At 39.2% G+C, this 20,706-nt stretch overlaps 5 protein-coding genes across 9 annotated transcripts, besides 5 other annotated features; 2 read left to right on the top strand and 3 right to left on the bottom strand.

Annotated features, from left to right (window-relative positions):
• Window positions 1-546: part of a mobile genetic element that runs on past the window's edge.
• Window positions 547-682: 136 nt separating this feature from the next.
• Window positions 683-725: a mobile genetic element.
• A 14-nt stretch (window positions 726-739) lies between these two features.
• On the bottom strand, window positions 740-2,286 carry CG1092 (uncharacterized protein). 2 transcript variants are annotated; one of them, NM_164325.3, is made up of 2 exons: window positions 1,851-2,286; window positions 740-1,795 (listed from the first exon to the last, which is right to left on the bottom strand). In NM_164325.3, exons 1-2 carry the CDS (start codon window positions 2,080-2,082, stop codon window positions 843-845), a joined length of 1,185 nt encoding a protein of 394 aa, NP_730797.2. In that variant the 5' UTR covers window positions 2,083-2,286; the 3' UTR covers window positions 740-842. The 2 variants fall into 2 exon arrangements, with proteins under 2 accessions (NP_730797.2, NP_649447.5); NM_141190.3 differs by having other exon boundaries at window positions 1,851-2,104.
• A 46-nt stretch (window positions 2,287-2,332) lies between these two features.
• Window positions 2,333-2,390: a mobile genetic element.
• Window positions 2,391-3,073: 683 nt separating this feature from the next.
• Window positions 3,074-10,428: a mobile genetic element.
• Window positions 10,429-10,611: 183 nt separating this feature from the next.
• On the bottom strand, window positions 10,612-12,084 carry Or82a (Odorant receptor 82a; the record flags this gene model as incomplete). Its single annotated transcript, NM_164323.1, has 6 exons — window positions 10,612-10,662; window positions 10,724-10,876; window positions 10,935-11,039; window positions 11,106-11,451; window positions 11,526-11,724; window positions 11,781-12,084. 6 exons carry the CDS (start codon window positions 12,082-12,084, stop codon window positions 10,612-10,614), a joined length of 1,158 nt encoding a protein of 385 aa, NP_730794.1.
• A 549-nt stretch (window positions 12,085-12,633) lies between these two features.
• Window positions 12,634-13,037: a mobile genetic element.
• A 185-nt stretch (window positions 13,038-13,222) lies between these two features.
• TwdlV (TweedleV) lies at window positions 13,223-14,348 on the bottom strand. The gene is made up of 2 exons (NM_141189.2): window positions 14,262-14,348; window positions 13,223-14,202 (listed from the first exon to the last, which is right to left on the bottom strand). The coding sequence occupies exons 1-2, from the start codon at window positions 14,274-14,276 to the stop codon at window positions 13,462-13,464; spliced, it is 756 nt and encodes a 251-aa protein (NP_649446.1). The 5' UTR covers window positions 14,277-14,348; the 3' UTR covers window positions 13,223-13,461.
• Window positions 14,349-16,012: 1,664 nt separating this feature from the next.
• Window positions 16,013-17,162, top strand: CG14644 (uncharacterized protein). 2 transcript variants are annotated; one of them, NM_141188.5, is made up of 3 exons: window positions 16,013-16,180; window positions 16,242-16,758; window positions 16,814-17,162. In NM_141188.5, the coding sequence occupies exons 1-3, from the start codon at window positions 16,081-16,083 to the stop codon at window positions 17,076-17,078; spliced, it is 882 nt and encodes a 293-aa protein (NP_649445.3). In that variant the 5' UTR covers window positions 16,013-16,080; the 3' UTR covers window positions 17,079-17,162. The 2 variants fall into 2 exon arrangements, with proteins under 2 accessions (NP_649445.3, NP_001262246.1); NM_001275317.1 differs by having other exon boundaries at window positions 16,013-16,241; window positions 16,342-16,758.
• A 552-nt stretch (window positions 17,163-17,714) lies between these two features.
• Window positions 17,715-20,333, top strand: TwdlG (TweedleG). 3 transcript variants are annotated; one of them, NM_001300226.1, is made up of 4 exons: window positions 17,715-18,321; window positions 18,542-19,149; window positions 19,211-19,865; window positions 20,039-20,333. In NM_001300226.1, the coding sequence occupies exons 2-4, from the start codon at window positions 19,135-19,137 to the stop codon at window positions 20,203-20,205; spliced, it is 837 nt and encodes a 278-aa protein (NP_001287155.1). In that variant the 5' UTR covers window positions 17,715-18,321; window positions 18,542-19,134; the 3' UTR covers window positions 20,206-20,333. The 3 variants fall into 3 exon arrangements, with proteins under 3 accessions (NP_001287155.1, NP_649444.1, NP_001262245.1); NM_141187.4 differs by having other exon boundaries at window positions 18,260-18,321; NM_001275316.2 differs by lacking the exon at window positions 17,715-18,321 and having other exon boundaries at window positions 19,087-19,149.
• Window positions 20,334-20,706: the final 373 nt, after the last annotated feature.

Raw genomic sequence — 20,706 nt, 5'->3', positions numbered from 1 at the left:
AATTCTTGATCAGGATCAATAGCCGAGTCGATCTGGCCTGGTCCGTCTGTCTGTCCGTCTGTGTGAACGTCGAGATCTCTGGTACTATAAGGTTGAGATTAAGCATACAGATTCTTAAGACATAGAGGCAGCGCAAGTTTGTTGACCCATATTTTGAAAAATGTTTTGATATGTTTTTATAATTTTATTAGACTTGTAAATTTCTATCGATTTGCCAAAAAAATTTGCCACGCCCACTCTAACGCCCTAAAACCGCCCAAAACTGCCACGCCCACACTATTGCAAAATGTTTACATTTTTTTCATAATTTTATAAGTCTTGTAATATTCTATCGGTTAGCCAAACAATTTTTTTCACGTCCACTCTAACGACCTTAAGCTTCCAAACCGGTCACGCCCACACTTTTAAGCCATTTTTAATTTGTTTTTCATTTTATTCCCCATCTATCGATATCCCAGAAAAATTATGAAATTTCGCGTTCGCATTCGCACTAGCTGAGTAACGGGTATCTGATAGTCGTGCAACTCGACTTAAGCATTCTCTCTTGTTTTACATTTCAGTTTTTGGCCACAAGCCGCCCGTATGCATGACCCACGCTTTCAAAATTTTTTATTATATATTTCTTTTTTTTATTTTTTTCCCAACTTCAATCGATATGGAAGAAATTTCTCGTTTGCTCTTTCACTAGCTGAGTAACGGGTATCTGATATTTGGGTATCTTAACTTCGCTTGTTTTTTAGTGAAAGCCATTTTTTTCAAATGGTTTGTACACCTTTATGAGAATGTTATTGCTTTTATTGTATCTCGTAAACTAAATATATGGTAGAAATGGTCTTGATCTTTTAAACACAAGTCATAGGGTTTTCCGTTTGGAATCCACAAGAGTATATGTCGTAAAAGTCCTTGTTCTGTTTAAGGCCCAGATAGAAGACATGCTCGGCCAGATCCTTCCCAAACTCACAGAAGTTCTGAGCGTAAAGAGTAAAAAATATACGCTTGTTGTCAAGATGGTACTTTTGAAGGACGCCATTTTCCTGATCGTATATCCCACTGTTCTGTGGAGGCGAGTTGATCCAGGCGCTGTAGTCTATCCAGGCCGCTCGGAAGCTCTTTAAGTAGATCACAGCCAGCATTCTGGCCTCATCCAGAACATTAACGAACTGCGGCAGCCTTAAACACTCCACATCTTCGCGAAACCGCGTGAAATCACGCTGACGCTCCAGACTATTAAAAAGCATCATGTACAAATGGACCGTAAACGTGGAGTAGAAGTAGGACATGGGCTTGTTGCGGCTCTGAAAGAGGTACATGCTCCAATCCAGCATGGTGCGCTGAACCCCCAATTCGTATGTTGAATTCAGTTTTCTGTGCTGCTCCAGATTGCGAACGTTGTGTTCGTAGCTCTCCCGGTAGATCCGCAGGTCCTTGTACTCCCGGCTCAGGTCTCTAGCATGGAAGTAGACTCGCGGCGTTTTAAATTTCTGCTTATACGTGGCCAGCTTGCTGAGAATGGGATTCGACTCTCTGTCCTTCTGAAACCTGACGACGAAGCGGTCCAAAATGCCCAGAAAGTCATCCAGCTCGTGGGATTCTCCATTGAGCATGTTTTTTGTAACTATATACCCGAAAAGTGGCTTGAAATACTCATAGGTCTCACGATAGCAGTCTTCCAGCGCGTGGTGCACGTTGCAGGAGATGAAGAAGTCCAGCGTCTTCTGCTTAGCCTCGAATGGCTCTGGATCGTTCTGCAGCTCGGTCAGCAACTGCATAAGATCGCCCATTTGCGGCATGTGTCCTTGGATAGGGTATATGCATTAGGCACTCCCCCAACACAGGCTTTCCTCACTTACCCATGATCGAAAAGAGGGGTCGATTGCGGCTACAGACGTAGTCGAAATAGCTCTCGCAGGCATACTTTTCGGTGTTGATGGAGCCCTGTATACGAACCGACAATTTTTCAAGTTCCCTTATCCGCAGCTCCGACAGGTGCCGCACGTATCCCACTTGGCAATGCCCTGAACCAGTCAACATCAACAGAATAAGCGCTACGGATGCGCCGATTGCAAGACTTGAGGTTGTCATCGCAGAGCTCAAGTCACTGGCAACCCAGCTTTTGCGCCAGCCTATCGGACCCCTCAACGGATGTCGGATTTCGTTGCACAGTAGTTCGAGAGAGAGTCACTTTTCAAATACGTCTATCACTGGGCAACGAAACTATTTAACTTCAATTGAAATGTAAGCACAAAACTCCGTATCCCCTGGTATTAAATAACTAAAATAACTTATTGAATGTTTCAATTTTTAGTAAAAACTTTTTTATTACTTTTGACAATATTTAAAAAGATTTTCTGTCCAAGTGGACAATAATTAAATGATTGTGGGCTGACATTGACATAATTTATTTTTATCATAATGAACGTTTGAAAAGCATAGATAGTATTGAAAAATGCCCTATTAGTGCAACTCAGTATATGTTTTTATGGTGTGTTTTCAACATTTTCAACTTATGCTTCTTCAACGTGTTTAACCAAAAATTTATCCGGACTTTAGAAGAACGTTTTGTTGCAGACAGTTACAAACAGTTCTCCAAAATCACAATAATCAATCTTTACCGTTTTACCTTTTTTATTTTATCGCGCACATATAAACGGTCTAAAAACCAATTAAACGCTCACATTCCTATTTTATCATTTTTACTTGAAAATGCAAAAACACCCGAAAGTTCTCGGGTTGTTTGTTGTTTTTATATTGTTGAATTATTAGAACGGATTTATATATGATCTTATTACACTCGCACCACAGTGCATTGCTCAATTCGAGGTCTTATTTTAATTCAGTGAGTGAGTTCCTATGCTTAATTATATTTCCGAAGCGATAAGAATGTCAAGTCCTATCAGGAAAATTTCTCTCCCACTGTTTTTACGATCGCGCTATTCTGGAATATGGGCTTTGCATCGTTTCACAAGTATTACGAGTTATATCTGACTAAGCGTAGACAACAGTGTGCAGTTGCTTATGAAAGGAATGATTTAAATATACATATACATACATAATATACATATATTATATTATATTTGTTGGTTTATAAAAAAAAAGTATTTTTATTGATCAAAAACTTAAGCGAATGTCGGAGACAAATTCACGTCTTACACAATTGAAGTATGAATAAAATCTAAATCTAATTTGCAAAGCGAACGCTTAGCAAACCCTTGGCTGAGCTTATTTACTTCTTCATATTGAGCGTACATAGGCTCTCATTTATGTTTACGTTAATTAGGCGCTCTCTTGAGTGGATTGCGCATGGATATAGATCAGCCGAGTTTGAGCTACGTGGAAAGTTTTGACCCTTAAAGCTGTGTTAGCAGTTTTGACCCTCTGGTGGGAGTCGCGAATGCGGCTGCGGATGTTTATGTCTGTTGGATTGGGTGCCTTCTTGAGTGGATCACTCATGGGTACTGATCAGCCGAGAACTTGAGCTGCGTAAGCGGTTTTGACCCTTTGGTGGGAATAACTGATTCGGCAGCGGATGTTAATGTTTACATTAGGGTAGGCTGGATTTGTTATTGTCACCAGAATTTGGGTTCTTATTGGATACATGATTTTATGACTTATATCCTAAGGCATTCTATGATTTTGTGTATGGCTGTTCCTATGTGGTTATGTATGTGTGTGTGTAAGTATATGTGGTCTTATACTATGGCACATATGCTACTTCCCCATCCTTTAAATTTAGCCTGTCCTCAGGCGGATATTCTAGGATACAATACAGGATTAGTATCAAATACTGTATTTATATTTTCTGTTGTTGTGTTATTTTGTTGTTCTATTTGTTGTGGATTCTCTTTTTTATATTTAACAATTAGTTTTTTGGGAATGCCTTTATATTTATAAATAAAATATAGTATAAGTGTAAGTATTATAATAGCAAGTATAGTTAATGTAATAATTTGTAATGTGTTGTATGTATTAGTGTGTTCTTTAATTATTTCTTTAGCATTTAGATATGATAATGGTTCTAATTTTGTTACATTGTTATTGATATAGACCGTTTGTGTGTAGTCTAGTGTTGTGCTTGTAATTAATATGTTTTCTATTTGAACAGAACAATTAAAAGCTTTTATTATATTGTCTCCTTCTATTATAATTTCTCTATTAATTATACAGTTTTGATTTAATACAATTTTTGATAATTTCCAAGTTAAAATTATGTTTGGTTCTACATAAGTTATTCCAATATTGTTATGTGTTTTTGAATATCTGCATTCTGTTGGTATTTGATTTAATATTCCTGTAATACATTTGTTTATTATTGGTTTTCTTGAGTTTTGTTTGTAAACTTGATTATCTTGAATATAATATTTATCATTTACATTTTCTATAAGTATATTATTATCTTTGTCTGGATATGGTACGATGTTAAAAAGTGCAGTTTTTATAATGTCTCTAGGAATATGGGAAATAATAAGTATTTCATTTGCATCTGATTTTAACCACGTAGAAGTTTTTATATTTAGCAATTTTTCGGAATTTACATGTGATAATGGATCATGTCTTAATAATTTGGGATTAAAAATACCAAGTCTTGTTAATTGCATACCAAGTTCTATATCTTCAATGTATTCGGTAAACTGTTGTAAGTTAAATACTAAAAGTTCTAGTCTTCTGTCACCTTCACTTATTGCGCTTAAATGGTTGATTACTTCAATGCCTCTATTGACTACTTCTATAACTTCATTCAATTCATTAATTTGAATACTATGTTGAGAAAGATCGTATATTTTTTGTTCTAATTCTTCTTTGTCATTTTGATCTAAAGTGCCAAAAAGGTATTTATATGCGGTACCTATAATATTAATTAAACCACGTTTATTGCGTTTTATTATTCTTATTCCATTCATTTCTCTGTCTAATTTTTCAGTTAAATATTGGATTTGGGCTATAGTACCATATTCTTCAGCTTGTTTAATTAAATTTGCAAAAGTTTGTTCGGTCTTTGTTAAGTTTACGGACAAATAGTGATATTCATAGTTTATAGGTATATTAATTGATCCTGTTTTAAATATAAGATATCCATTTTTAGCTTGTATCGGGTTCACCTCTAGGCTTTGACCACGGACGGCACGGATGAAACATATTATAAGTGTTATTATGAATAACTGTTTAATCGGACCCCACTTGATTTTCGGGAGTTGAGCTGGAATTGTATTTACTTTTATTAATTCTCTTTTGTTTTTTAAATTTAGATTTATAATGTTCAACTTTTCTTCCTCTATTTGTTTCTTCGTAATGTTTCTCATCTATTTGTTCTACGTGTCCTGTTTTCTTAAATGGGTTAGTTGTTTTACTTTTTACCAATGGTGCTTGTTTATATCTAGTATCTACTTCATAGCTATGTCTACCTTTATTCAACTTATCTATTTTTGATTGTTTCTCTTTTTGGGTGTCATATGCAGGTGTTCCTGCATAAAGGAAAATATCAGCTGGTGTTCTCCCAGTTGTATTGTGTTTAGTTTTGTGGTTATATACATAGAGAATAGTTTCAAATTGTGTTATCTTATTTTCTGGGTCGGACTCACTATTAATGATTCTTAACTTTTCATTGACTGTTTTATGGAATCTTTCAATGTCAGAAATTCCATTTTTACTTGTTGTGATATTTATATTCACATTCTCGGACCTAAGCCATAAATGTAACGCGGAACATATAAAAGCTGAATCTTTATCGGCCTTTATTTCGGACGGTTTTCCCATTTCATTGAAAATTTTAAGAAGAGCTCTTTTTGCTTCCAGCCAGTCTCTACTACTGACTTCAATCAAAGCGGCATATTTTGAATAAATGTCAATGCATGACAGGAACGTTTTATTATTGATTAAATAAAAATCTATAACATATTTTTCTCTGGGATTAAAAGTTTCTGGTGTTAACTCATATCTTAGTTTAGTATCTCTATGTTCTGTTTTGGATATGTTACATACTTCGCATTCATTAATAATGTTCTGTATTAACTTTTGGTAGTCTGGGTAATAATATTTTTCTTTAAAAAGGTTAGTTTGTTTCTCTATTCCTGGGTGTAAAAGTTCTCTGTGACTTTTTATAATTATTTCTTTAAATTCGGAATATGTTTCAATGTCTTTTAATTTGATGTTTGATTTCATAACTTTAGTTATGTTATTCGGACTGACAATTTCTATGTAAGCGTTTTGAAATGTAAGGAAATCTATTTCGTTATGAAAGAAAATTACGCTTCTTTTGGTACATAAGTATTCTTTAATTAATTCCTTGGCATGGACATTTGTCATTTCTATGTAATGAATTTTAATTTTTGTTTTATGAAAGTATCTTTTAGTTTCTACGTTATTATTATCGTCTTTTATAAATTCTATCTGCCTGTTGTAGTAATTAATTGGTCTTTCCGTTAAGGAAATATAAGATTGGTTATCTTCTTGAGCACTGTGAATAGTAGCTTGTGTTGGTAACGAAATGTTACTGGAGGTTTCTCCTAGGAAGTTTTCTTCAATTTTTACTCTCGATAGAGCATCTGCTACATGGTTTTCTTTACCAGGAAGATATTTGATATGATAGTCAAATTCATTTAATTTGATTTTCCATCTCTGAAGTTTCATGTTTGGCTCTTTAATTGAATCAAGCCAAACTAATGGCCTGTGATCACTATGGATCTCGAATTTTCTACCAAATAAATAGGACCTGAAGTATTTAGTGGCCCAAACAATAGCAAGGAGTTCCTTTTCTATTGCGGAATAATTAACTTCATGTTCGTTCAGAGTTCTACTAGCATAGCATATAGGTTTATGCTCTTGTGATAATACCGCGCCTATAGCAAAATTGCTAGCATCAGTAGTTAGTGAAAAAGACTTTTTAAAATCTGGGTGTATTAATATGGGATCGGACGTTATTAACACTTTTAATTTTTCAAAAGCTAAGTAATAGTCTGAATCTTTGATATTTATTATTGAGCCCTTTTTTAGTCGTAATGTCATTGGTTTTGCTATTTTAGCGAAGTTTGGAATAAATTTGCGGTAAAAACCGCAAAGACCAAGAAATGATTTTATTTCCTTAGTGGACTTTGGTATAGGGAAATTCACTACGGCTTTAATTTTTGCGGGATTTGGTTTAATACCATCTGTTGTAATTATGTGCCCTAGGAATTCAGTTTCCTTTTTTAGGAATTCGCATTTATCTAGCTGTAATTTTAAATTTGCTTCTCTGAGCTTTAAGAATACCTTTCGCAAAGACATTATGTGTTCTTCCAATGAAGTGGAATACACAATTATGTCATCCATATATACGAGACAGTTTTTGTATATTAAATCTGCTAAGAGATTATTCATGCAACGTTGAAAAGTTGCGGGTGCATTTTTTAAACCAAATGGCATTCGAGTATATTCAAAATGACCATTTTTGGTTGAAAAAGCTGTCTTCGCTATAGAATTTTCATCCATTTGTATTTGATGAAAACCTTTTGCGAGGTCAATGGTTGTAAAGTATTGGCAATTTCCAAGCTTATCCAATATTTCATCCATTACTGGTATTGGGTATTTGTCATCAACGGTTATTTCGTTGAGGTTGCGATAGTCAATGACTATGCGAAATTTCGATTTTCCCGATGCATCTGGCTTTTTGGGTACTACCCAAACAGGAGAGCAATATGGAGAATTCGATTTTCTTATGATTCCTTGTCGAATCATGTCTTTCATTTGGTTTTCGACTTCTTCGTCGAAGCTTTGTGGGTATTTATATGGACGTCTGTAAATTGGGTCTTCGTGTTTAGTTGTTATGACATGTTTAGTTGTACTTGTGAAGGTCAAATTTTCACCTTCTTTGTACTGTATGTCACTAAACTCGTATAGGACACTGGTGAGGGCTTTCCTCTCTTCATCGTTTAGATGATCAAGTCGAAATTCATTTGTTTCATTGAGTTCGTTGTCAATTACATAATTGACATACTCAATATTTGGGGAATCTAATAAGTTTTCTTTTAAACTCTCTTTAGGTGTTTCCTCTTCTTCGTTAATATCTTCAAGTCGCAATTTAAATGTGTATTTATTTAAAGTGACTGTATTTGATGTATAGCATATAGTTGCTTTGGAGTCTTCCAAATATTCCCTGCCTAACAAAATGTCGTATTTTTCTGAGAATTTATGTAAATAAAATGTTTGCTTTGTCGGACATAATTTACTAGGTTTTAATGTAATTTTTGATTTTAAAATAATTTGACCGTTTATTGTGTGTACATCTAATGGAGCTTTTGAGTTAATCGGACAATTGAAAAAATTTTTACTCATCAAATTTATTGATGAACCTGTGTCAATCAAACATTTAAGTTTGATATCGTTCATAGTTATTTGTATGAAGGGGTATGTTCTTCTTCTACTTCTGATTCCGATCCCGAGGCAAGTTGATGAAAATTTTCACTGGTATCCATTTTAGACTGACCACTGGAACTTTCACGCTGCCTTTTTTGGGGCTGGTTAGTAGTAGAATAAGATGTGGGTTTTTGAAAATTTAGAGCGTTTTGCGCTCTACCTTGTTCTAACTTTTGTTTGAACTCATTGTATGTCGCTTGGTTGCTTTCAACTTTTTTTGAATTATTACTTGCATAATTATTTCGATTTTGACTTTGCTGTGCTTGAATATAATAAGGTTTTATACCTTGGTCATTATTATTTCCTTTATTCTTCTGAGAACCATTATTTTTACTACTGCTTTGTAGTGTAGATGGACTGTTTAATTTGGCTTTAGCTTTTTCTGTATTTAATACAATTGTATCGTAAAGGCCTTCCCTTTGTGCTACTTGTCTTAATAATGTTGTTGTTGTAATATCATATCTTGCTAATGTCATGAACATTCTGTCTGGAATTCTTTTATAAATTACATCTTTAATAGTATTAGCCATTGCGGCGGTATAAAGAGTTGTATTTGTGTAATTATTTTCTAATGATAATTTACTTGAAATTTCGAACATCTTATTTTCTAGTTCTTCTACAAACTTACGAATACTACCACTCCAGTAGGTGTTGTAAAGTCTTCTTAGCAACTCTTCGTATGGGATTTGGGTTTTAAATTCATCAATGAGGACTGATCGTAGTTCAGCCCAAGTGTTGCACTGTTGTAGCTGGGATACTTCTTGTGCATGTTGGGACAGCTGCCTCTCGATGGCACTGTAGAGTACACTATGTTGCCTCTTGTCTGTTGTCGGGTATAGGGACATCACGAAGTCCACACGTCTCACAAATGATGCCAGTTCTCTTGTGGAACCGTCAAATGTTGAGATGTGACGAATCTGGCCCAAAGCCTGATTCAAATGTAATTCAGATAGAATCATAATTTGTTCGCTGGGTTGTGCCATGTTGTTGGCTATAGTTGATTTTTCTTTGAATCACTTGGTAGATTGATACCGGGGTTTTATTTTATTTATTTAAAATTCGCACACCTTTGTAGCAGTCCAATCAATGCTAGATGGGCTACACAACACTGACCTGGTAACAGTCACACCTTTTATTTATTTTGGTGGGTCACACTTTAATGGTCACTTGCAGTTTTTTAATTTATATTTGTATTAATAGTATCCAACATCGAGAGTTAGATAACTGTTCACAAATATTTTGTCACATAAGTTCTTTTGCGGATCTGCTTTGTATGAACTGAAGCACAAGCGAAACTTTGTTCGTCACGAGTTGCGCTTTATTAATCTCGAACTAATCTATTAGCTCTAAGAGATTATGTTCACACGCGGATCCTACCGACTGCGCCAATTACAACTTCGCGGTTTGTTGGTTTATAAAAAAAAAGTATTTTTATTGATCAAAAACTTAAGCGAATGTCGGAGACAAATTCACGTCTTACACAATTGAAGTATGAATAAAATCTAAATCTAATTTGCAAAGCGAACGCTTAGCAAACCCTTGGCTGAGCTTATTTACTTCTTCATATTGAGCGTACATAGGCTCTCATTTATGTTTACGTTAATTAGGCGCTCTCTTGAGTGGATTGCGCATGGATATAGATCAGCCGAGTTTGAGCTACGTGGAAAGTTTTGACCCTTAAAGCTGTGTTAGCAGTTTTGACCCTCTGGTGGGAGTCGCGAATGCGGCTGCGGATGTTTATGTCTGTTGGATTGGGTGCCTTCTTGAGTGGATCACTCATGGGTACTGATCAGCCGAGAACTTGAGCTGCGTAAGCGGTTTTGACCCTTTGGTGGGAATAACTGATTCGGCAGCGGATGTTAATGTTTACATTAGGGTAGGCTGGATTTGTTATTGTCACCAGAATTTGGGTTCTTATTGGATACATGATTTTATGACTTATATCCTAAGGCATTCTATGATTTTGTGTATGGCTGTTCCTATGTGGTTATGTATGTGTGTGTGTAAGTATATGTGGTCTTATACTATGGCACATATGCTACTATATATATATATAAATATATATATATGCATATTATATATATATTATATATATTAATTAAGTTAGATGTCTTATATCTTCTGATATTTAACAGCAACACGTAAACTGTAACCAGTGAAACAGTCATTTTTGCGAGAAATAAAGATATACATAAATGAACAAATAATTAGATTTAGTTATATTAATTACTCAATAGATTTGATGAGGGTAATCAACGATAGGGCTGTTCGACAGATCTGCAAGGATAAAAGTTAGACAGTGGCGACTGAAATATTCATAAGAATGAATCGGGGTTACCCCAACGAAATTAGCCAGAGATGCAACAAAGAAGCCAGCCCTAATAAGCACTTCCTTTTGAGACTGAAGAATGATCAATGACAAAGATGTACGTGTCTTGGGAGAAGCCAGATGCCAATTGGAGAGCCGAACAGCAGTATCGACTTGTAGACTCTAGAAGACAGAATATCAAGCCACATAAGAATATACTACTACTACTTTAAATTCCCACCTCAGCCTTGATGATTTCACCGCCGTAGCAATAGATAAATAATTGCAGCATGATTGAACCAAAAAACGATGCATACAGCAAGAGATCCATGACAGAGTCCATGTTCTGAATGCGAGTGGGACAAATATCCGTTCTTTAAGGGATCGTTTCGAAAGAAATCGTTCTACTCACAGTCACTAGTTGGTATATTATAACGCCAACCTGCAAGGAGGTTATGACGAACTGCCCCATAACGGTGGGTGTGTATATCGATCGTAACTTCCTGGATAGGGATAGGAGTAGCACGTGGTATTCAACGATTGATTTCAGCCTGATCTGTGTGTCTGGTTCTGATGAAGGAAACTCCCAGTTTTCAATTTGCCTCTGCAGTGTTTGGAAATGAGCTCGCAGATTAATGGCAAACGAAATAAATAAGCCATCGACTGCCGAGGCGTAGGCAACAACGACGACAGTGACTAGTACGGTGTAGAGGAAACAAACTTCGTATCCGGGGCTTTCCAGATCGTTAAATGGAAACCTGGAGAAAGGACGGGGGAAGGAGAAGAAGAAGAAGAAGGAATACAACTCTTGGAAATCTCAATTCATTCTTACTTCATTGGCATGGGCAACTCCTTGTCACATGTTGTGCCATGCCAACGGCAAACCCCAATTTTCACAATTGGTCCCAGCATAAAATAGAGTCCTGTTAGGCCGCAGGACACGCAATATGCTCTTCCTAGAAAAGATGCTAGTTTGTTGGCTTCGGCAACGTAGTCCAATCCCTCTCGGTACCTAGGAATGTGACTTGCTGCTCGAAATAGCCGTTTCAAACGTTGTCTTTGAATTATGAGCAGCCAGCCCACTTACACTGTTCATGCATTTTTCTGAAGCGGTGAATCATTTCCCAAAAGTCCTTTCTGTTTGCCAAAAATGTAGAAATTTTTATAACCGTTAACATATTGGTGAACACCACGCTGAGGCATGCCGTGACCTTTTCCATGTCATTGCGGTTGTAGGCGACATAAGAGATCAGGGGATACTGCGCCGATATTACGAAGATCAGGGAGCTAATGTGCTTCAAGCTGAGTGCGGTACTATCGGTACTATCCATGTCATCCTTATGCCCCATAGCCCGTAGGCAGTATTCTTGCAGTTGAAACAGCCTACCCATGACCCCAGTTTCTAGAACATGAAAGGATTGCGCTGCTAACGCATGTTTTATAAGCCTTTCAAATAATTTAATTGTCTTATTGATTGATTAATTATTTGTTATGCCAACGTCAGAGCACAAGCCCCGGGCTAATTGCAGTGATTGTCGCTTTAAATCCGAAGTGCTGACACGATAATTGTAATATACCAAGAATTATATTCAAAATTGCTGGTAACTAGCGGCAATACCCAATTATTTTAAGCTAGGAAATCATTGCATTTTATAGTAAATAGATCCCGTAACTTGTGATAAAAAATTTATTAAGCATATTAGTTGTAACAATTGCGTAACAGACAACAGACAACAAAGCATAAACACCCTTGCAATTACTATTAAGCTCATGAGTTCATTTTTTCATCCCTTTTTAAAAATTTTCTAATAAGTACATTAATTCATTAAGTAAACATCTAAACAAACGACAGTCTAATTTTAAAATTGTTAATAGATGTACCAAAACCTCTTAACTGTTTTTATTTCAAATAAAATAAAAAATGTAAGAATCTTTTAGTTAAAGAATGTTAAAGTTAAATTACTCGACTATCAGATACCCGTTACTCAGCTAGTTTTCTGGGATATCGATAGATATTGGGGAATAAAATGAGAACAAATTGAAAAAATTGTTTCAAAGTATGGGTGTGATTTGTTTGGCGGCTTTAGGGCGTTAAAATGTGCGAGGCAACATGGGTCAACAAACTTGCGCTGCGTCCATGTTTTTAGAATCTTTATGCTTAATCTGAAGCTTTTATAGTTTCTGAGATCGAGACGATCATACCGACAGACGGACATAGCCAGATCGACTCGGCTCCTGATCAAAAACATATATACTTTATATGGTCGGAAACGCTTCCTTCTGCTTGTTACATACTTTTCAACGAATCGAGTATACCCTTTTACTCTACGAGTAACGGGTATAATTAGGCTTGGAAGGTTTTAATGGATAAGTTGGACTTTTATGCCTGTATGGCTGTATGTACTGTGTATGTATGTACATATGTACTGTGTTGATTGTCAACAGATACCTCCATTTTCAAATTATTTTATTAATTACATCTAAAAAACCACCGTTGGATTAAAACAATTTTAAAGCGATTGATGTAGTCAAATACAAAATGCTATCTTGATTTTACTTTGTGTCAATCACATTGGTGGCGTAATTTAGAGAGTTAATTTGGGATACGAATTGAAACTGCGAATTGAAGTGGGCCATTTAGAATAGCGAAAACGAATATTCCTGAAAAACTGCCACACTGCATTGAAATTCAACATTAACGTAATTTATTAATAACAACACTTGTAACAGAGGACTCAATGCTAAGATTTGGGAACCAAGCTCAAAAGTTAGAAATTGGGTGGCAGGTATGCATTGCCCGTGTGCGATCCGGCAGTGCCGGTGGAGACGATCTGACCAGCTCCTGTGGCGCCCACAACGGATCCGCCGTCGATGTGACCGTCACTGCCACCCAGCGCTCCAATCACGGATGTGACTGGGGCCACTCCCTCATCGGTCAACTGGCTACTGCCGCCCAGAGCGTCGTACTGGGCTTGGATCTGCTGCTGGGCGTGGGCGGCCTCTTCGTTGGTCTTGTACTTGATGAAGAAGACCTCCGGCTTGCTGGTGGAGCTGGCCTGCTCCACTACCTCGGCGTTCAAGTCGCTTTCGCCCTTCTTGCTCAGCACGTAGATGACGGTCTTCTCCTCGTTGGCGGCGGGGCTGATCTTGATGGTCTTCCTGTTGTTGCGCTGCGGCGACTTGATGAACACCACGTTGTAGTTGCGCTTGGGCACGCCGACGGTGATGTGACGTTCCTTGTAATCCTCAGCCTCCTCCGGGGCGGAGTGGATGAAGAAGCGCTTGGAGACGATGGCCTGCTGCTGCTGCACCTGCTGCTGCTGGTGGTGGTGAGTCTGTGCGGCAGGCTGTTGGTAGACGGCCTGCGGTTGCACGGGGGCGACCTGGACGGCGCCTTGGAAGAAGGAGCCTCCACCGGTGGTGGTGCTGATGCCACCGAAGCCGGACGGGCCAGGGTTATAGTTGTAGCCCTGGGGTGCGGCTAGAGCCACGGAGCAAAGGCATAGGACCTAATGAGCAAAAATAAAAGGATTAGTCCGGTAAGTAATTAGTCCTGCGTCCGCCTTACAATGAATCCACTCATTTCTAGGCTTGGTTGAGCTGGTAGAGTGGGATAGGGAGGACTAAAGGTTTGACTTCTTTAGTGGTTGATAGTAAACTGTATGCCTTCTTGCCCGCTCGAGCTGCTTTTATACATAGCTCACAATTCCAGCTTCGACGCTGCCACTCGAAAGTTAATAGGTGAAGTTCAGCAAAATCCGCTGCAGAGCCCCGAAAAGAGTCGTGGTCCGCATGAAAGCTGCCAAAAAGAGCTCGCAGCCTCCATTTGTTGCATGTTCATCGTATTTGTTTTAGTTTGCGTCGTCTTTTGCTCTTCTTCGCCATTCACCTTCGAGCCCCTTCCATCCCTCATTAAATGGCGAGACTTGCTTGTAGTTGCTGGCAATACATGGCCAATTAGCGTGGTTCCCCCAGCAGAGTCTTTGTTGTGGCGCTTAATTGTTAGCCCCGATACTCCGGTCCATCGACTCCCCGATGCGGTCATTACGGAGCGAGTCGAAGCGTTTGGCGAATGACCACCGCTGCCCAGTGCGTCGATTAAGTGGTATTAAAAGTGTAATTGCACAAGCGTCCGGAGCTGGTAGTCGTAGTGCTCCCCCACGTCGCGTAATCGTAATCCCAACTCCTAGCTACGGAGAAGACATTTGTGTCCCGGCGCCGTGCCGAAAGAAGTTCACTTCCTAAACTCCACTCCGCACCACTGATGCTCCGGTGATGCGAGATGTCAAGCTTAATTAATGGTCCGCAGAGCGGAATATTTGCCCGGTTGTTCAAACCGATCGTTTCTTCACCGGCTGCAACGAAACTCATTTTTCATGTCTAGCGGTCAGCCCCAACTTTCTTGGGAATAAATAGCCCTTTGATTATGACTTCAAAGAGTTTTGTTCACATTTCTGCAGTGATTTCTAGGTCTTCTCCGTGCTAAGGGGATGTGCACCACGAACACTTGCCGTTGGTGTAATAAACTGAAGCGGCTGGTCTGGCACCGCAGACCCTCAGTTTTCGAGGTACCCTAATGATCGTTTCATGTTCAGTCTTCACTGAAGCCAAAATCGATTTCGGAGTCGGTCTGGTGCAAGAGCTTTGTAGTTTGCCCGCTGAACACAGCGGGCTCTTGCGAAAATTTTAGACGAGTGAGTTAGTGTATTCAATCTAACAAATTCTGGGAAATACATTATTGATTAGGGCAGCATGTTCCTTTAGAAGAGAAGTGCACATTTTGCACAGTGTAAGATCCAATCTACTCGGGTTCAGTGTAGGTACGTAAATTGCTCATAAATGAATACCTAAAAAATATAACATAACTAAAATGTAATTATCTTCGGTATAATATAAATAAGAACGTTGAAATTAGGCCGATAGATTGTAGGTGCAGTGTGTACTTAATTCAAGAAAAGGGCAACGCCCACTTCAACGTCCACAAGCTGCCTACTTTTGATATACGAATAATATTTTGGTTATTTTTAAAAAAGTTTTAATTTTATTTATTTAAAAATTTTTACTCTAACCAACAAACCAATAAATGCTCGCAAGTCAACAATTTCTTTTTTCTGATTTATGTATAATTTCTTTTCTGCAGATAAGCACAAGCCAACAAAGTAAAGAAAAAACACTTAAGTAACAGGTATCTGATAGTCGACATATATAAGCATATAAGCATATATATATATAACATATAAGCCTCCGCTTCCCATTAAAACCCAAACGGATTCTTTTCACACATAAACTACCCATAATGCTTTTATCAAAACTGTATTTGAGTTTTTGTTATCTATAGTCGTAGTTGAATACACTGTCACCTTACACGATCTTCTAAATCTAATGTAATGGACAATAATCCGACGACCCCTGCTTTGCTTGCTCAGAGCTCCTCGGTAAACGTGTTCCACGATGAATCACTGTTACCTCAGCGTAATGTAAAAACAAGTAAATCCCCCAATAAAAGCTAAGATATTCCGAGGGACTACAGCAATTTGCGATTTCATAGGTGAGAATGTTCCACCAACTTGTGCGGAGAAAACGTTGTTTGTGCTGTCCATGATTCTGATAGTCCTTTGCCTGCCGTGGTCCCTATTCTGCTGTCTCAGGGTAATGTCGGAGTACGAGCGAGCGGTAATCCTGCGCCTGGGTCGCCTGCGCCCTAAGCCCCCGAGGGGGCCAGGCGTCATCTTTCTCGTGCCCTGCATTGATGACCTCGCTGTTGTGGACATACGTACCAGGTCATTTGACCTACATAGACAGGAAATCCTCACTCGTGACATGGTGACGATCAGCATCGACGGAGTGGTGTACTACAGCATCAAGAGCCCATTCGACGCCATGCTGCAAGTATACGATCCGGAGGAGGCGACCGAGAAGCTAGCAATGACCACGCTGCGTAACGTGGCCGGCACCCACAAGCTAATGGATTTGCTCTCGTCCAAGGAGTACCTCTCCAACCAAATAGAGGGTATATTGTACAACTCCACAGAGCCCTGGGGCATACGCGTGGAACGGGTCGAGATGTAAGTACTTTTTGTCTTACAATGGATCAATAATGCGTTATGATATATTCGGCAGCAAGGAGATCTTCATGCCTGATCAACTGAAGCGCGCCCTGGCTGTGGAACAGGAGGCGATGCGTGAGGCCAAGGCCAAGGTGGCCGCGGCGCAGGGGGAGCGAGATGCGGTAACTGCTCTGAAGGAGGCTGCCGACATAATGGAGACCAACCCCATAGCCCTGCAGCTACGGTACTTGCAAACACTGAACTCCATCTGCAATGATGACACCCGGTCCTACGTCTTTCCTTTTCCTGTAGACATTGTGAGGAATTTGATGAAGTAGGATTGAATTCAGAAAATGCGTTCCGTTTTTATGTACGTTCCATATAAAAATTACTTACCTATTAAATAGAATTTAGTTCATCTGAAGAGGGGACCCAATCCGAAACATTTCTCTGGACACACAGTTTCGAAATCGTTTAACACCATATATTAGAAGCATACTACCATCTTACAGTAAATTAAATCGATATTTTCTAGCAGATAAGGGGAAATGCCCCAGTACTTTGCTTTAAATAAGCAAAAAAAAAACCGTAACTTCGATAATTGCTTGCCGGATGTACAAATTTCAGATGCTGTATTTATTTGGTCAAGGTGTATTGTATTGATACAATACTATTTTCAACTCAAGGCTCGTTATTAGCCACAAACTCAAAAGATTACACGTACTATACGACGTCACTGTCGTAGTATTTACTATTTGCTGTTTATATTTCATTTTAAAAAGACCAAATAATGTCCAATATTTGCCCCGGGACTTCGCTGCTGTCAGTTAGAAATCTCCAAAGCTTTTGTCAAAGAAAGCTATTTCATTCGATGTCTAAACCAACTCCCAGAAAAAACTTTGCCGAGTTTAATATGAGCTTTTGGATTTGCAGTTTGTACTTACATATATATTTCAACATATTTTCAATCTAATAACACAAAACCAGTCAGATCGTGCGCTTGAAAAGGAATTCAAATTTATAATCAATAATATAAGTGTGCAAAATTATTCAATGTTATTTTACCTGGGCTTAAAGAAAATCACTCGACTGGATGTCCAACATTAAGCAATCAGCAATCATTTTCTGCGGATGACCTGTGCCCACTTATTATTGATTGTTTTTGGTATTTCTATATTTTAATTATTTAATTCAATCCTAATGTAGGCGCCATAAGCCTTGGCCATGCAAATAGCCGACACACGAAACGCCATGAAATAAAAATTAATGAAGTTTGAAATTTGAACAGGGAAGAGCTGTAAACGAAGTACATTTCTGCGGCGTATCCAAAGAGTGCGCCAAAAAGCCGCGGACTCAGTGTAGATACCATTGCGTAACTCCGTGGGCCAAGACGCTCTTATCTTTTGTCTGCAAGATTAGGTCGGAGAAAAGCACCAGGAGTTGCCGATGCCCACAATTTGCTGATTGCGGGGGCGCCACAGCTCGTGTGAACGGGTGGCTTGCATAATAAGTCGATCATAAGTGTGATGCCGCAGTATTTGCGTACTCGTAACGGATCGGGGAAGAAACGCACGCCACACGGTAATTTGAAGCGATTGTGCTTCATCTTGGCCCGCACTGCCATTTGTGTTTTGATAAATCTCCAGTCATATATCAAATCGTCAGCACCACTTACCTGGCCCAACAGGGCCCCCAATTATGACCCATGCTATGACGGACATTGATTTAAGCATTAGGACTTGCCTTTTTTCGTCAGCTAAATGCTGAAAATATAATACAGAAAATACATATTATGTTATAGATCAAATTGTGCAACTATGTACCAATTACAATTTAATAATTGGGTCATCGGAAACCAAAGCAATTTCTGAAATTCATTAAGACATAGTGAAAAAGCGAAAGTTTTCCAGGTAGACGCCATTTTAAATGAGACTATTGTGTGATCAATGCAAGTTGCGATTCGAGATTTTGCGTTGCAAAGGTTCGTCAATTATGATCGGCCATCAACAGCAACAAATATCCACCATCATGATCACCTCAAAAGCTAGAGAAATGGATGTGCCAAACTAATCTCCACATTTGTATGTGTCCATCGCACAAGACTTCCAACTAGACGACGCTTTCGACTTGGCCCTAAGTTGAAGCTCGAGAGCTTTAGGGTTTTGGGTGAGTTCCCAAAAAGTTACCGTTACCTCAAGGTTGTATGAAAACGCAAGCGAGTTTTCGTGCGGCTTGAGCGTTTGTGGTTTCAGTTTCATTTAAACTTTGCGTTGCGGACACAACTTTTTCGTACCGACATTATCGAGTCAGCGACATAAAAGTCTGGGCGGCTAGTGATTAGCATTTAGTTGAATTTTGATTGCCAAGGGACCGGTGTCTTCAACTCAATCGGAAATGCATTTCTTCATTGTAAGCCCTCTAGTGTCAGCCGAGGTGTCCAAGCACCAATAGTAATGACTTAGTTTTATAGGTGCCGTGCCTCCTAGGACTTGCAGCCGGCATTCCTCAAGGATACAACTACCAAGCCCAGCAACAGCTTCAATCGTCGGCGCAAGCTGGTCAACTCCATCTGCCTTCTATTCCGCAGTTTGCCACCCTTGCGGAGCAGACGATCCTTCAGCAGGCACTCCAGGCTCCAAAGTTGCAGCAGGTCCTGACCGGAGGAGAAGGGCTCGCATCTTACTCAAATCAAAACCAGGCCTCCGCTTACCAACAGCAGGCGACGCAGTTCGGCCCAAATTCGGCGTACAATGCGCTGCCCCAGGCACATCAGCCTCAGCAGCAGCACCTCGTCTCCAAGGACATCTACGTCCATGTGCCACCAGCAGAAGAGCCCGAGGACCGCTACCCTCAGCCCGTCCTTCCGCCCGCGCCTCCGCGCAAGCATTATCGCATAGTTTTCATCAAGGCACCGACGACCAGTGTCTCGAAGGCGGCGTTGCGCATCAAACAGGCTCCTGTGGAGGAGAAGACCATCATCTATGTGCTGACCAAGAAGCCGGACCCACTAGATCTCCAGACTGCCATCGAGGAAATCGCGCCGAAGCAGCCCAGCAAGCCAGAGGTATTTTTCATCAAATACAAGACCCAGGAGGAAGCTGCGCATGCGCAACGTACCATTCAAGGTGAGCAACACCCGCATCGAGCAGATGCTATGAGACACACTTGAAGACCTCATCAGTATGCAACAGACCTCAAATGTTTCGATTTGCAAGCTTCATAGAAATGTCTATCGACCAATTAATCTGGCTTGTCCAAATTTTTATTACCCGATTTTTAACCGATTTACTTCTTTTAGCTCAATATGACCAGCTTGGCGGAACATCACAGGTTTCTGACGAGGGAGTTGCACCCGTTACATCCGTGATTGGCGTACTGGACAACCAGCGCAACAACGGAATTTCATCCGGACAGTTTTCTGGCTCCTTGCCAAACAGCTACTTGCCAACTAATCTGCGTGCTTAGGTACAACTCCAAGGCCACTGTCGTAATTTTAAGACTTGAACTCTTGTAATTTACACATTTAGTTAAATAAAGTTCATATTTTGAGCTCCGCCTTATGATAGAAAGCGACTCTGCAGCCATATTCAAATATGAAATCGAGTTTCAATACTTCAAAGTAACAAAATAGTTTTCTATGGACCATGTTACCACATCCATTAGTCCAATGACAGCCATCCAAGCCGAAAACCGGTCGCATAAATTAGCATGTGATTTGACTTACATAACAACGATTAAGCCACACGAAAACTTGATTATTATGGCTGTTGGCTTAATGCCAAAAGAGATGGTCCAAACTTTCTTGCGAGAAAGAAGTCATTGTCATAGTCTCTTAGCCCATTGAAACATTTTTGTGATAAAAATAAACAGCGTTTTCATAAGAAACATTAAACTCAAGCTATGCCTTAAATGAAAGATTAATTCCAAATCCTAAAACAAAACCTATCTAAAATATTAAAAGGATTA

This window comes from Drosophila melanogaster, chromosome 3R (assembly GCF_000001215.4).
Source record: "Drosophila melanogaster chromosome 3R".
Classification (NCBI taxonomy): Eukaryota; Metazoa; Arthropoda; class Insecta; order Diptera; family Drosophilidae; genus Drosophila; species Drosophila melanogaster.
Note: the sequence above shows the minus strand (reverse complement) of the source record. Positions and strands in the feature narration are given on the sequence as shown.